This window comes from Lepidochelys olivacea, assembly GCF_965140295.1.
Source record: "Lepidochelys olivacea isolate rLepOli2 genome assembly, chromosome: 17".
Lineage (NCBI taxonomy): Eukaryota > Metazoa > Chordata > Testudines > Cheloniidae > Lepidochelys > Lepidochelys olivacea.
This window is the reverse complement of record NC_140427.1, coordinates 5,375,329-5,391,313: the sequence shown is the minus strand read 5'-3', so window position 1 is coordinate 5,391,313 and position 15,985 is coordinate 5,375,329. Positions and strand designations below refer to the sequence as shown.

Below are 15,985 nucleotides of genomic sequence, written 5' to 3'. Positions count from 1 at the left end.
CCCCAAACTACATCTTTCAAAACATGAGACACTGCAACTAGGACATACTTGACTGGACGGCAGCACCCCAGCAACGCCAGTTGTGTCACACAGGTGAATTCTGGACCTCCTAGAAGGGGAACAGGTTCCTTTGAAGAGGGTTCTTCAGCAGGGAATGCTAAGAAATTAATTTAATTAGGAAAAAAAATTATAGTTATACTAGAACTGCTGCTACTGAAGAATGAGTCAGCCAACTTGAAGGGCATGCCTTTCACATCCCTGAAACACCCGAAGTCTAGCCAGCTAACACTGGGATCTGGCTGAGCAGAAGTATTTATCCTCAGGTTACAGAAAAAAATAGAATTTTACCTCCCAGGTAACAAGTTGTCTCCTGTCACATCCATATACCAAAAGGTATGGTCACTCATACCACACTCACTGGGAGGCTGACAACCTGGGGACAAGAACTGAGAAGCCAATTCAAGATCTCAGTTCCCTGAATGACAGAAGAGAAATGGCAACCATTTTCCAGGTCAACAGGGGCAGTAACACCAAGGTTGGCTTCTTCCAGTCCAGCACTGCTATTACCACAGGTCTGAAATAAAGCCAAATGGCAGGTTTGGTCAGAACTGAAGTAGATAATGGGTTAACCCAGAAAGCAAAATAAATATCTTGCTGCCCCTAGTAAACAGATGTAAGTCTCTAAAACACGCCAGTATATATATTGTACAAGCACTTTCCACAATGTGCTATTTTTCCTATACACATTAAGCCATGTAAACTGAGACATAAATATTCAATAATTAGATGTTACTCTTTTTCAGCAGTATTAAGTGTTTGGGAGATCTGATTAAAAACTGTGATTAAGATGGACTAAAATAAAGGAAGTAGAAAAAAAGTTTCTCAGTACAGGATTTAAACATGGACGTGCCAGAAGTTAAGAGGTCAGCACTTTCTTTCCATCTGCTCTCCTTTCCCACTGCCATTCCCCATTTAAGAACTAGAGACTGACTCTCCTGCTCTTAACCCTGCTCATAGACAATGCACAGAACTGCCAACTTCAACTACTAAAAGGAGGATACAAAGCTCAGTCCAAATTAAGAGATGGTGCTGAGAGAAGATGACATTTCCTATTGCACAACATGTTTTTCCAAACTTTGTATCCTACAAAAGTTAGCTGAAGTAATCACATAACCAACAGTTACAATGATTATCATGGAATAAAAAAAAAATATTCCCAAACCGCAAAAGCAATATGATGTTGAGACGGAGAGGGTTGCCATTAATGTGAATTTTTCCAGTGGGGCAAATTCATGCATCAGAAAGATCTGACATTTACTTTGTGAGCATTCTGACAGGATGAAAGTTTGCAACCCCTAACAGGACTTATTAACTTTTCACAGTCTTGCAGAATGTGGAATCACACCATCAAGACTGTAATAATTTTAGATGATCAAAAGCCCAAAGGAGAAAGTAAAGGCAAAGAGCAAATGCCTAGATGGGCTTAATACAATTTAAGCAACATTATTTTGTTCGTCTGCACTACATTCCCTCCAAGGTGCTCAGAGCACATTACTAAAGTTAATTAAACCAGCAAACCCAATTGATAGGCAAGTGTTATTTTCCTAGATTATAGATTAGCCTACTGAGGCACAGAAGAGAACTAGATTCTGAAAAAGAACTGCATGTACAATATATATGTCAGTGATATTTCCAGTTCTCCCACTGTGACATCTCTTACTGAAGCTCAGTTTCCCCTGTCTGTAAATCAAGGATAGTACAAATCGGATAACTGGCAGTTTGTGCTCAGAATTACTCCGTTTCATGTGCAAACAGTAGTCGCTGCCAAAGTAATCATACAGATAACTTTTTGTCAAGATCAGGCAACTTGTCTAAAGTCACACAAACTGTCAGCGGCAGAGCTGGAAGATAATGCAGGAGTCCTAATGCCCAGTACCTGCCATATTCACGAAATGACACTGGCTCTGGTGAGAGAGAATAAGAGCTAAGATTCTGGGTCCACAACACAAGCCCAACACTGATCACTAGCCAAAGGGAATAGACTATTACCTGGGTATACTAGATAGGGTGGCATTTACTGCTGAAGATGGCGTTATGGGTAATCCTGCTGCTGGAGGGTGAGGAACGCAAATCCCCAGTGATGGGGTAATTAGGGAATAGAGAATTTTAACAGCGAGAAAGAGAAATTACTTATTGTGTCATCAGTCATTCCCCTTGGGGCCAGTACAAGGATTCCTTTTCCTACAATTTCCAGAGTTCTGTTCAATCTGGTTTGAAATGTCACAAGCAATGGGACTCGTGTGTCTGTTGGGGGACTGTTCTGCAGCAACACAGCTCACTAGCACGGAGTTTTCACCATAATTCAGCCTATTTTTTTCTCCCATTGCTTCTAGTCATATGCCCAATGTGGCAAGCTTTAAATATTCATGAGCTACATCCCTAACCTTAGTCATCTCTTAGTCAAGCTATGAACAATTAGCTCTTAATTTTTTCCTTATGAGTCAATCCCTACAGCCTCAATCATTTTTGTTCCTCTTCTTAGAGCTCCCTGAAATCTTCCACTCTCTCTGGTAATGTAACCAACCATTAACACAGCAGCCATCACCCAAGAGCCATATGGAGCCTCCCTGCTGACGGCACTATGATAATACGCCCGTGCAGCCTAGTACTATGATGTCCTGTTTTGACTGCCATATGTCACTCCAAACAGATGTCTAGTTTGCAGGTCACTCTCCCCCTTAGTCTCTCTTCAGGTTTCTGCCTCCCATTGAATGTGCACGCTGCAATTACTTTCCTTCCCCTCAACTCCAAGAGGAAGCCTATTTTGCTGTTATTTCTTGCCTATGTATCCAGATCCTCTTTAACACTTTTCTATCCTCTCAACGTAGTATTAGCTACAAATTTCATTAGTGGACCCTTCGCTCCTGCCAAGTTATCAATGAAGACGTTAGTGAAGGATAGACCTAATACAGCACACACACACACCCGGACACCTGCCCTGGCTCCACAGACTGCCGCTGAGCATCACTCTCTGTTCACGGGCTAGGAGCCAGTTTCCAGTCCTCACCATCGCCTCCTGCCGGGCTGACAGGACTTGGCTTGCAGATAAAGTGTCACAGGATCACATGGGGTTCTGCTGGGAAAACAGCACATGGGCTCGCCTGGCAGGGTTACCTGCCCCCCCGCTTCCCGCCCATGAGGCTCCCTCCCGGAGATGCTCAGTGATGGGGGAGGAAGGAGAGGAGCCGAGGAAGGCTCCCTGCCCCAGGGTGACCCCCGTAGGAAGAAGGGCTGGCCCTGAGGAGAGGGGGCGCATCCTCCTGCCTCAGGGAACGGGGTAGGGTTTGAGGGGTCCCCGCTGCAGGCTCAGAGCCGGGGGACGCCGCGGCAGGGAGGCCCACAGCTGAAGGGGGGCTGAGGCAGGACACGCGGGGGGAGGGGGGGTCTCTGCTCCAGGGGCCCCACAGCGCAGCGGGTGGGGGACCCGGATCGACCCGAGAGCCGCACTCACCCTGCTCCAGCTGCGGCTTCTCCACCCGGCGTCTCCGGCTCCTGCTGCCGCTGGGCGCGAGCCAACCCAGAACTGGGGGGTGGGAGGGGCGGGCAAATCTCGCCCACTCCACCTACCGGAAGTGACCGCGGATTCCATTACTTCCTGCGCGCCTCCCGGAAGTTGCCGTGTACGTCACTTCCGCTCAGGCCAGAAAATTCGTGTTCGATTTTTTTTTCCTTGTCTTTTTCATTGTCTTTCCCGTTGGCTGTCGGTGACGTTTCTAAGATGTGCCACGTCCCGGACTAAATAATTTGCGATTGATACGTGAGGGTGTGACGTCATAGGCGGGCGACGATTGCTGAGGGAAAGTGGCCGGAAGCGGCTTAGGCTCGCGCGTGGTGGGTAGGTAGCAGCGACCTCGTTGGTACGAACGGGAGGCGAGTCTCAGGTGAGGTGACTCGGCTTCCTGTTCCCGCTCCAGCTAAGGCCCGTTTCTGGGGGGCGACCCTGGGATCTCCCCAGCCGGGGGGCATGAGACACTGACAGGCTGTGCCCGGGGGGGCCGTGTAGGCTGGGGACCCTGGTACGTGGGGGGGCTACGGGACATTGGCCTGAGTGGGCTGGGGACCCTGGTACGCAGGGGCCTGGGAGACGCTGAGAGATGGGAGTAGGGTTGCCAACTTCTATTGCTTCAAACAAAACTGAGAACCCTAGCCACGCCCCTTTCCTGGGGCCCCGACCCCCGCTTACTGCATTTCCCTTGCCTCGCTCTTCCCCACCCTCACTCATTTTCACTGGGCTGGGGCTGGGGCAGGGGCTTGGAGTGCGGGAGGGGGTGAGAGCCCCAAATGGGGCTGTAGGTTCTGGGGTGGGGCTAGAAATGAGGGTATCAAGGTGCAGGAAGGGGGTTCCTGGCTGGGGTAGGGAGTTGGGGTGCAGGTGGGGGTGAGGGTTCTGGTGGGAATGCAGGCTCTGGGGGGATGAGGGATTTTGGGTGCAAGAGGGCGTTCCAGACAGGTTCAGCAGGCTTCGCAGCATGCTCTGCTCTCGCCCACAGGTACTGACCACCCCAGCTCACATTTGCCACGGAGCTGGTGGTCGGGCAGCGCGTGGACCCCTGTGGCCCCCTGCCTTGGAGCCAGACCTGCTGGCCGCTTCTGGGGTGCAGCGCGGTGCCCCAGGACAGGTAGGGACTAGCTAGCTGTTCTTCCTCTAATCACTAGATCTGGTTATATAGTATGGTGTGGACTGTGGAGAAACTATACATGTAAAGCACGTAACGCACTGGGACTTAGATAGAGAGAAACTTTCCTTATATTGAAGGGGAACAAAAAATCTCAAATTGTAACACTGGATCATAAAGTGCTGAGAGCGATTCCGCTTATATTGCATGCTCCATGGAGCAAGAAACATGACCTCATTATAAAATTTTCTGTACTACAGTTAGCACTTGTTGTTCCTACTTCCCAGATCTTTATAGCAGCTTTTCCCCACTGGCTACTAAAGCAAATAATGCTTTCTGGCCACAAAGCCTCAGATACCATTGATTTGGGTGGTTTTTTTTACATTTGCTCAAGTAGAGCAAGATTCTGGCTGCAGAATTTCTTTCTAACAATGCATTTCCTGGGGAGTGCTGCTCCACCATCATTGTTGCCACAAAGCAAATTCTGAAAAAAAAGCAAAACATAGTTCATGTCTTTCATCCACTGAACTGAGACACTAGAATTTGCTGTATATGAACCATGTAGCATCATACTACTGTGAAAAAAGAAGAGGAGTACTTGTGGCACCTTAGAGACTAACAAATTTATTTGAGCATAAGCTTTCGTGAGCTACAGCTCACTTCATCGGATGCACGCAGTAGAAAAATACTACTCTGAGGCTTCCCTACGCTCCCAAGAGCTGGCCCACAATGACCTAACTTTCAGAGGTGCTGAGCATGGCAGCTCTTGTTAATTTAAATTATGGTTGTGGGTGCTGGGCATCTCCAGAGATCAGAAAAAAGGCATAAGATGGTTTCATGTTTATCTCACTAGCACCAGCTCCAATCTGTTCTGTAAATATTTACTGAATATATTCAAGTAAACTTTTTTTTTTAACTCCGAGCTCTATAAATGCCAGATGGAATCCAGAAGTTGATCCGAGTTCCTTCTGGCTTGTGCCTCATCAGCAATGAAGATTTGGCAATCAGAACTCAACACTTTTGTTGATGTGTAAGAATACTCTGATGCACTAGAGAAGGCAGATTGGGAACTTTTGTTCTCCCTGTCTCATAGTACATGAAAATGAAACAGTTTCTCCATTTTATGAATGTCCCTTTGTTTCTCAATGATAAAGAATTGATCATGATTCCAGAAAGCCAAAAAACCCCTTAAGATATTATAAAATGTTAACGTGAGTTACATATTCTCACCTAGATGAGTACTCTCTAATAGGAAGCAATAGGGACTGGGATTCAGGTGATCTGCGTTGTGATAACTACACTGTCCCATGCTGTATGGTGGTGCTCCAATGAAAGGCATAATATAAAATGAAAGGATATGTTTTATTAAGATAATCTTAACATCTCTCGTTTTAGTCAATCTTCCAATCTGCTACTATGGATTCTCTCTCTAAACCGGGTGTCCTCAGCATAATTGCAGGAGTCGCATGTGGAGTGTGCCTGGGCTGGGGCATTCGTGGGCGATTCTTTAGACCATCCAAAGCCAAAATGCCTGTGTTTGTAAATGAGCTGGGGAATGAAGCCAGTATCATGGGAGAGTCTGGAGAATACAAGATGGTGCTGATAGTCCGTAATGACTTAAAGATGGGAAAGGGTAAAGTAGCAGCACAGTGTTCTCATGCTGCAGTTTCTGCCTACAAGCAAGTTCAACGAAGAAATCCTGAGCTGCTTAAACAGTGGGAGTATTGTGGACAACCAAAAGTGGTTCTCAAAGCCCCTAATGAAGAGTCGCTAGTTCAACTCCTTGTTGATGCTCAACAGCTGGGACTGACTGTGAGTATAATCCAAGATGCAGGTCGTACTCAGATAGCACCAGGCTCCCGGACTGTACTAGGTATTGGACCAGGACCAGCTGATATAGTGGATAAAGTTTCTGGCCATCTCAAACTCTTCTAAGATGGAGAACAAGCCTGAGTTTTATTGGAGCAATTGTATACTTCAGCACCAAAGTAGTAATGGGGATAAAATCCAAGCTATGTTTTCATTTCCATGGTTCTGCTTTAGTATAAATAAAAAGCATGTCTATCTTCATTAGACCTTTCCTTGCCTAGTGTGGTCACTTTTTTAAAAAATATTTAGCTGCTGGGATAAGCACAATGAATTGCAAAGGAAGAGCAACCCTAAAATTCTCCTTTGGAGGGAGAGGAACACAAGTCCTGAACCAGACAGATGGCAGCTAAAGGCCTGAGACTTAAAATGGTGCTTTTGAGGAGACTGCAGAAGTGCAGTAAACCCTGGAACTGTAACGTATGTAAAACTGTTAGCTTACTTGTGCAACCTAAAATACCACCTATGTACAGCAACCATTTCAGCCATCTCTGGTATGAAATACAGCAACTGTTTAAATAGCTTCAACAACTTTAAGACAGGAAGGGAAGAATCCAGTATCCAACAGAATTTGCAGGGGAAATGGTAGGTGGATAAGATGTCACTACCCATGCTGAAAAAGCAAGCCTAACCCCACTCTTCTTTGGAAGTGGGCCAAGCAGTGTTGGGTGGTGGTAACGCATTAGGAGCTTGACTTTAAGCTCAGTAAAACAGAATGAACAAAGGTTCTGAGACCAACTCAGCAGAGTTTGTTTCCTATGCTACTACGGTATTTAAACAGTCAGGTTCTCTTCCCAGTTCCACATACAAGGCAGCTGAAAAAAGGAGAGGTTCTAATTTCCTTGTAGACTAGCATGTTAGTACAGGTAGGATGTCAAATTTTTTTTTTCAATCCAATATCTGTGTTGTGTTTTAGCTTGCCCTGTGTCACCAGGGCTAACTGCAAATTAAATGTTTTGGAAAAAATATCTGGAAAGTTTGCAAGTAGGGAAAAAAAATAGCTCCCTTAATAGTTTGAGGCATGCACTTGGGGAGATGAAATAACAGCAGAGCTCTGAAACCATAACTGTTACCACATTAGCAACTCTACATGAAACATTTATGCAATAAATCAACTGATGCAACATCATGTAATCAAATGAGACTGAAGCTCAACTCCAACTGCAGTGTTCTATCCTTGCCTTTGAGAAACAGTAGTGAAAAGCAACAGGTGGCCCTTGATGTAGGGTGCAAGCTATGTTATTGCACTACCCCCTGCTGGTTGGTTTGTGTAACAGTACTGTGATTGAAAAGAAATTGGAACAATGCCAACTAGGATAAGCCTTTCTCCACCATTCCTTGTATCATGTATCAGTGCTAACCAGTAATTAACATGAAAATAATTGGGTGGGGGGTGGATGTATCTTGTACCCCATTTTCCTCTTTAAGGATTATTTTTTGACTGGTTTCATTCCTTTGGGTTTGTTTTTACTAGGAAAAGTGGTCATGTGTAGGCTGGATTTAGCTAACTAAAATCAATCCATGTGACTTTTTCCTGGTGTAGGTTAAGGGTAACACCTTTAGCTCAATTTTAGCTGGTCAAGTTGTAGCATAGGGTAGAACACAGATGCAAAATGGAGCAAAAGGTGTTCTGCTGAACCTTTTCTCTAGTGTAGATTGAATTTTGGGTGAGTTGTCCATGCTGCTAGTACTTGAGCAGCAGCCTGTGTTATCATTGATCATAGTTTTGATGACAAGGCTGTAGTCAATGGGAAAACTGCCCTTTAGTGGTTAAATTAATTCTTGAAAGTGAGGTCTTGAGGGAGAGCTAAGGTAATTGCTCATTGTTTAAAAGCCTCTTGGGGGAAGCACAGAAGTGCTTTCTAAAAGTAATCTAAACAAAAGAGTATGAGGGGGAAATGAGACACAGTGGGTGAGTTTAGGCCAATCACTTCATCTTTCTAAATTAGTGGCAGAGATGAGAATAGGTGCTGTCTTCTGAGTACCCATCATCATATCCCCTGCAGTATGTCACAAAGGGGCTCTTAGAAGGTTGCTGTGGATGGGGAAATGCATGGCTTAAATTCAACCTAGCCACCACAAAAGGTAATTTGTGTAGGTTTAAGGAAAACATTAAGTGACTTGCAGGTGGACTTTAGGGTCCTGATATTCAGAAGATAAGGCTACTATTTGCTAAGTACAAAACTTAAGGAGGCATTGAACACAAGGCTATATTGCAAAAGTAGATAAACTTGTGGTTAAGACACTGATCTAAGCCTCAGAGTTATTTACTTATAGGGATGGTGAGAATTATTTGAGGTGCTCAACTATTACAACAGGGGTCATAAGTAGCTAGAATAGCTGGGAGGAGTTAACCAGTCAGAGCAGTATGGCATACTGAATAGACCACTGGACCTCAGAGACCTGGGTTCTAGTCCCAGCTCAGGTAGGTGAGCTTGGGCAAGTCACTTCTGCTGAAGTTGTTTCCTATTTGTAAAATGGGGAAAGCAATACTGACCTGTGTAAAGTGCTTGGAGATCTAAAAAGTACTATAAGAACTAGGTATTACTTGGAAGCCACTGCTTTGTGCCCCAGGGAGACTCCCTGGTGTGGTCACAAAAGCCTTCCCTAGTTAGATTAGCATAACTTGCTGGAATGTCCCTTTATGTTGAACCCAAAGGGCCAGAACATAAGTTTGCATGTGCTCTTTCGCAGAGCAGCAGTGCCTAATGAGTTGCTTAGTAGTTCATAGAGCTAATAGTTTTATTAAAGCATTGTAGGAGCCAAGAAGTTACAGTATCCTTTTACCCTGAGTTAATTTGGTTGAAGCAGTATTCATTCATTATAGCTAGAAAGAGGAAGAAAAATACCTAACTACCTGTTTGAGTCAGCTTGTGAATAAATTTCAGCTCTAAAGTGGGCCTGGATCCCCTTATTGAATATAGTCTGTCTAGCCTGCTGTTATGATTGCTAGTTTTATAACCGATCATCCCTGCTAAAAATGTAGAAAGGGGATACTTTAAAGAAGCCCCCAAAACAGGCTGTTGGAAGATGCACTTAACAGGAAGCGGTGTGTGTATATTTTGACCAATATCAGCTGCTCATCTGTCATTTCAACTCTAAATCTGCAATTAAGTTATGGCTGAAGAGCACCTGGTGTGGATACAAAGTTTAAAAAGACACTAGTAGACTGCCTTGTTCAGGTAAAGCTCAAGTCTGGTTCAGAAGTGACAGTTAAAGCTATGTAGATGTGCCTACTCCAGATGCAGGATGCAGTGTCTTTGATTATCAGTACTTCAGAGCCAATAAATGCTTATTTCAAACATCAAAGCAGAAAGACACCCAGCCCCTCAAGTGTAACTGACCCTACAGCTGGTAAAGAACTTGCACAGTTTTGAGAGAGCTATGAGACAATCTGAATTCTTCCAACTGTCTAATTTAAGTAGAGTTTCAGTAGCTGTTATAGGCCGGAAACCAGAATAGCATGAAAACTGCAAGTAAGTTGATTTTATCTTGTGATGTGCAGGTTTTAGTTTGCTTACCAATAAAGTTAAACATGTTTTTTAAAAAACTGTTTAGTTGGAGATTGAGCTGTACCTTACATGGAAAGTACTAAGGTAAGTTTCTCTTGTACAGGCACATCCATTCTTGTTAGAGGGTGGTCTCTCCCCTCCCTCACCCAGGGCATAATTGTCTTTTCAGTTCATGGTTTACAGGCACCTGTGCTTTATCCCTGAACCTGGCTTGGCACAAGAGACTGGGGTGGTGTTAGCTGACGGCCAAGGATGTTTGGTGAGGTGCCAGCTATGCCCGTTTATACCATCTGTGACTTTAACCACTAGGACGCACTGTCCCTTCGCGGCAGGCAGCCCGGGCTAGGCTGACTGATGCCCCAAGGTCCTAACCACCCGTGACTTTAACTGCTAGAGCTCAGAGCTCCTTTGCAGCGGGCAGTCAATACTGACTGACAGGTGCCCCAATGGCAGCACTAAGAGCCTCTCCACACCCGTGACTTTAACTGCTAGAGCTCAGAGCTCCTTCGCAGCCGGCAGCCAGGATTGACTGACAGGTGCCCCAAGAGTTTGCCCCGTGGAGGCGGCACAACTCAACGCTAGGCTCTTAGTACTCTCACCTAATGGCCAGGCTTTAGAGCCAAAACGGCTGAGGTTCTTTAATTGTGTTGGCTGCTTTACAGTAAACCAGAGAAAACAAGTCAGGCTTATGCATAAATGGTTACCAAAATTTATTAAGCTAGATTCTAATCATGTGGTTACAAAATTGCTAGTGCCTACTTATTTAAATGTAGAGATGTTACACACACAAACAAGTTACAAAACTGAAGCCACAATCCCAAAGAAAGAAAACAAAGTATAGAGCTCTATTTCAAAATATGTGTACACTAAAGATAGGAGATCAGGTGTGGGTGCTTCTTACCCTCCTTGCATCTCTCGATTCCAGCGGTGCCAAGCCAGGATTGGTCACTCAATTCCGCGGAAAGACGAATAAGGGACAAGGCATAGGGACCCTCTTAGCTGCAGAAGCCTTGGGAGGCTGTCACTTATCTGACCAGCAGATAGATAGTGAAAAGCACTCAAAAATCATGGTGCTGTAGGTCCCCTACTTATACCTCTGTACTCCTTTATTCTCTTTCTCCTTTCTTATGCCAAATTGAGGCTGGTCTGTCGGGGTGATGCCAGCTTTCGCAAGAGTAGTTTACACTTGCAAGGGAGAGAATAAGTTTCGACTACTGGACATTTCTTTTATCAGGGTAAATATTTTCCCACCTAGGATGTTTGTGTGTGTGCGCGCATCACGCTATTTAGTAGGGGCTAAGAGCCATGTCTGTCACAGGGCCTCTGCCTGCTGTGAGCTTAATTGTTGTATCTGCTTCCAGAGGCACATTGTAGCAGCACACCTGTGCTTTCACAGCTTCAAAGGCTGTGCTGGAATATATGTTAAGTGCCCTGTTCCTGCTTCCTCCTGTGTTTCCAGCAATGCTGGTCTGAGGGGGGGCTGGCTGGCTACAGGTGGTTATTATTTGAGTGAGTTGATGTTAACAGCAGTTTAGAAACTGATGCTTTCTTCTGAAAGCTCTACATTCCTATTGCTAGTGAATAGAAACTAGATCAGCTAGTTTAATCATGATTTTCAAAGTTGCCATGTCCATTTGACAAGGTTAAGCTGGATAGACTTACTGTATGGTTCTGCAGCAGTGCATTAGGGACCAGTGGAAGGGAGGTGTTAGTTGTGGTATTCAGATGTAACCTTGTTCACAGCAGAATGTACAAGCACCTGGCTTAGTGGTATTACTACAACAGTAATTAGGGTGACTAGATGCCACCAGATGGGGGGGGTGAGCTCAGACATAGCTCAGTGGTTGAGCACTGGCCTGCTAAACTCAGGGTTGTGAGTTCAATCCTTGAGGGGGGCTATTTAGGGATCTGGAACAAAAGTTGGGGATTGGACTAGATGACCTCCTGAGGTCTCTTCCAACCCTGATATTCTGTGATTCTATGACCTGTTTTTAAAGGGACAGTCCTTCTTTAGGACTTTCCTTAGGTGCCTATTACCACCCCCTGTCCTGTTCTCCCCTCCCCCCACAAGTTGCTATCTGGTAACCCTACTCCCATAGGACATCTACAAGAGATACAAACCAATGGAACAAAGCAGAATCTGTAAATACATGTATAACAGTGGGACAGTTTAGGGAAGAGCCTGTAGTTCCCATTGGTGGAATGTGGGCCATGGTTATGAAGTACCATACTTATGTTCCCCAGTTACAAGTGGCTAGTTTTAACATGCATTAGTAATCTTAAACTAATTCCCTAACAGTTTTTCCTTCCACTTCAAGATTACAATTAAGTTTATAAACTGTGTTCTGGGTGGTGGTTTTCCTCTTCCTGAAAACCCCCAGGCTGAAGCACATGAGAAATTGTTTTAAAAATAAAAAAGTATCCCCTGGTGGTAGCTCAAGAGTAAGTTTATCTAGCCTTAGTAAGGTAGAGTTTCAAATCAGATTAAAGTAGCAGAACCAAGCTTTAATATCATGCCCTCACCACAAGGCCTGAAACAGGAAGAGTGTGTTAGTTCCCCTTGCAGTCAGATTTGGGTTTACTTCACTAGGTTTTAGGATAAGCCTATCTACACCAAAAATGGAAATAAGTTTACTCTTTCATGACTCTCTTCTCCATGATCACCTAGAGAGTTAAGGGCTACCCAAACCCTTGGGACATGGTCCGATTTGTCATGACAATTTGAAGCAGTCTAGCTTTATGGCTCCAGTAGTGAAGTCTGATCATTTAGGGTTATGTATTTGAGCACAGATGTACATTAGTTGGGCAAGCTTCCAGCTTTGGCAAATTAGCTCATCTGTACATTTTAGATAAAAGGGGACCCAAACAAGCCTCTTGGTGCCCCTGCCTCCACAGCAGCCCGTGTAAATGTCTCAGTAGGCCCCAGGTCAAGATTTGAGCCATTTTGGACAAGAAAAGCCAATTCCAGAGCAGAGGATCCCTTTCAGAGAATGCTGTACTGCCAGCTCCTCTACTCTGAACAGAGGGTGCTCATCCATGATGAGCAGACGGAACTGATGGCACTGGAAGTCTCAGGCAGCAAGACCCAATCCATGCAGTGCTTATACATCAAATGCAATTTAGAAACCAAAGTAGTAGATGCAAATTTTGGAGTACTGCTGACATGTGCCACCATTGAACCACTCCTTAATAGATAGATAAACTGGTGCAAAATGTAGCATCCTAAGTTTTCATATTGACTCAAGAGGCAGCCCCCTGTAGAGCATAACAACTTCCTTGTAAGGTGACAGACCTGATTCATCAAACTGAAAGTGATCAGGAAAAACCCAGGGAGTGGAGCACACTTAGATTTAAAGTTCATTTCAGCAGAAGTTGGTTTTAACAAAATTCATAACCAGCCACTATATTAAGATTGTGCTATGGCTGAAACAGAAACGCTAAGTTTTCATGGATTGATTTGGTATGGGTATCAGTGCCTCTAGCAACAGATGCATTCAAATTGCATACTCAAATATGACAGTATTCAGCATTGTCAAACATTTAAGTCAATTTTATTTGAAGCTAAATATATTAAGGCAACTTAACATACCTAAAACATGATCTTTGTCAGTTTAACTGAAACAGACTACGACCTTAAAGTATCTCCCAGTTAAGATGCTGTAGCTGACCACATATAGCCAATTTTTGAAAAGTGCTATTTTCAACTGTCTGGTATAGTCCTCGCTATAGGAAAAGCATTAATACATATTTACTGCATAATCCATCAGTGCAAGACACTTTCCAATAGTCTCCATTCTCAATTTGTTTTGCTAAGATGATGGCCCCTCCCTTAACCTAGGAATGCTGTCTGAACTTGGGCCCTTGACACCAAGTGAATCTACAGGAATAGTTGGTCTCGATGGTTAGGTTAGTTTTGAAGAGAAAGATACATAAGTGAAACTACCACTATACAGGATGTCCACAGTCCAGTAATTTATTTTTAAATTCGAGTAATTTCAAATTGCACAGACAAAACTGAACAGCAATATTGTTTGAATTCTCTCTTCTGTACACTCAAAACAGTGATCTAAAACACCACAATATCCAACATACACAAACCTCAGGGCAGGGTTAGTAAATACACAGATTGGAATCATGGTGCTCTGTTCCCAAATGGAATGATCCCACAAAAAGCGCACAGGATACAGCACAAAAACATAAGGTAATCTGTTACATATGGAATGAGCAAAACACTAGCATTTTCTATAAGCAAAACCTGCATAGGTTAAGGGAAATTTTACTCATTTTTAAAAATCAGGCAAGGTTGTCCATACGCATTTTTAAATCATTTTAAGAGCTATGCAATCCAGAGTAGGATATGCTGATTAGTGTTGTCTGTCATCGGCCATCTTGCAAGTTCAAATAGAAATCTCTTTGCTTTAGCATTTTCTTTGAATATACAATGAGACTTAAATGCATTTAGATAGACAGTACATATTGTCAGCTGCTCACATACACTGAACGCAAGATTCAATATTCGAGTTTCTTAACACTACAGAGTGCAAATTGGAATCTCCACAACAGCCTGTTTTAATGTTAAGAAGCAGTCCTGCAAAAAAGAGCCCACTTGAACAAAAACATTTAAGCTATTCCCCTTTCAAAGTAAAATCTAAATGACATGGAATGTGAAAAAAGATTGAACATAGGTGTGATCCAAACAGTTTGCGCTAGAAAACCATAGTCCTTCATGAAATAAAGGTTACAAGAACACAAGGCAAAATGCTTGCTTTTCCCAGTTTGAGTTGAAGCTTGGAGGGACGGTGGAGTTTCAGTAAGAAAGTTTGCTAGCTCCGGATTGACTTGCACTGCACCTTACATGGTGTACCCGAAACCAGGCTGAGGTTGCCCATATGGAGGTGCGGTGTAGCCATAGCCAAAAGGTGCTTGTGGCGGGACTGCAACACTGGGTCCTGCTGTCAACATTAGCTGTGGCTGACCTGAAAATGGGAAGAGTAAAATGATTAACTATTTCAGTCTGTTCTAGCTACTGCAGTTTGCCTATTTCTACTTTCTTTCCCAGGAACTGTAGAAAAGATGTACAATAATTAGTTTTTACAATAATGTTGATAAAATACATTTAGGGAAGGAGATTACCTATGGAGGTCAGGCTATTTGACCACCTCAAACATTTTACTGAGTCCTTGATAATCTACCTTCCACTGCCTTTGAGTTTTCTGTTCTGCCTAGTTTATAGAAAGGAGCTATCAGCATCTTTTCTAGAAGCAGCCATGTTTAAAGGATCTTTCCTCGAGAGATCTAAGGAAGTACATGGATTTAGATGCTTTGCTTTAGTTTCTAGAAGCTACTTGTAGCATATATTGTAGAAGATGGAATGGAAAATAAGTTTACTTCCCTATGATGCAGTGAGATGTTTATCCACCTTCACCTACACAATGTCCTAGCCCAGTCCCTCTAATCCCCGATCAGTTTGGATTAGTCTTGATTATGCATTTTAGGTCAGTTTAATATAGTGGCTCACCACAATCAGGCCCCACCCTCAAATTTACACCCAATACCCAAGTGCTGTAACAACCTTCTGTTTACTCCCACTTTGTCACTGCTTTCTTGTATTTATTGGACCAGCTGCCACACCCTAGTGTAATTTTACTGCAAAACCAACTAAATAGTGAGGAAGGCAATACTGTATAGGGACTTTGAGGTATTTTCTAGATACTCATAGTAGCTCAGTATTCTGGTCACAGAACTGTTCCTGTCCAGATTTGCTCAAAGTCATTTATGTTCCAATTTAAAAAAATATTATGCCAACTGGAATAAATTGGCAAACATTTAAATTTATGCAACATGATTTTCTACTATGAGGTAAGTATATTAAAGCTATTCTGTTTATCCCTTTCTCATTTTCATACACTTTTGAGAAATTTACTTGGAACA

At 43.6% G+C, this 15,985-nt stretch overlaps 3 protein-coding genes across 11 annotated transcripts in view; 1 reads left to right on the top strand and 2 right to left on the bottom strand.

The window, feature by feature from the left end:
* The window catches only part of VMP1 (vacuole membrane protein 1), an 89,452-nt gene extending 85,832 nt beyond the window's left edge, over positions 1-3,620 (bottom strand). For 3 of the 7 annotated variants that reach the window (XM_084650585.1, XM_084650584.1, XM_084650583.1), the window contains exons 1-2: positions 3,512-3,615; positions 49-157 (exon numbers count right to left, since the gene is read on the bottom strand). The gene's annotated coding sequence lies outside the window, so the exon portion shown is untranslated. Of the gene's footprint in view, positions 1-48; positions 158-3,511 lie in introns of all 7 variants that reach the window. The other 4 variants (XM_084650587.1, XM_084650586.1, XM_084650589.1 and 1 more) reach the window with 4 other exon arrangements.
* A 65-nt stretch (positions 3,621-3,685) lies between these two features.
* PTRH2 (peptidyl-tRNA hydrolase 2) lies at positions 3,686-6,751 on the top strand. 2 transcript variants are annotated; one of them, XM_084650593.1, is made up of 3 exons: positions 3,686-3,895; positions 4,551-4,679; positions 6,072-6,751. In XM_084650593.1, the coding sequence occupies exon 3, from the start codon at positions 6,093-6,095 to the stop codon at positions 6,609-6,611; it is 519 nt and encodes a 172-aa protein (XP_084506719.1). In that variant the 5' UTR covers positions 3,686-3,895; positions 4,551-4,679; positions 6,072-6,092; the 3' UTR covers positions 6,612-6,751. The 2 variants fall into 2 exon arrangements, with proteins under 2 accessions (XP_084506719.1, XP_084506718.1); XM_084650592.1 differs by having other exon boundaries at positions 3,686-3,941.
* Positions 6,752-13,589: 6,838 nt separating this feature from the next.
* CLTC (clathrin heavy chain) overlaps positions 13,590-15,985 on the bottom strand; it is a 53,311-nt gene continuing 50,915 nt past the window's right edge. For both annotated transcript variants that reach the window (XM_084651075.1, XM_084651076.1), the window contains one exon: positions 13,590-15,030. In XM_084651075.1, the coding sequence (XP_084507201.1) occupies positions 14,906-15,030 (125 nt within the window). In that variant the 3' untranslated portion in view covers positions 13,590-14,905. The remainder of the gene's footprint in view (positions 15,031-15,985) is intronic.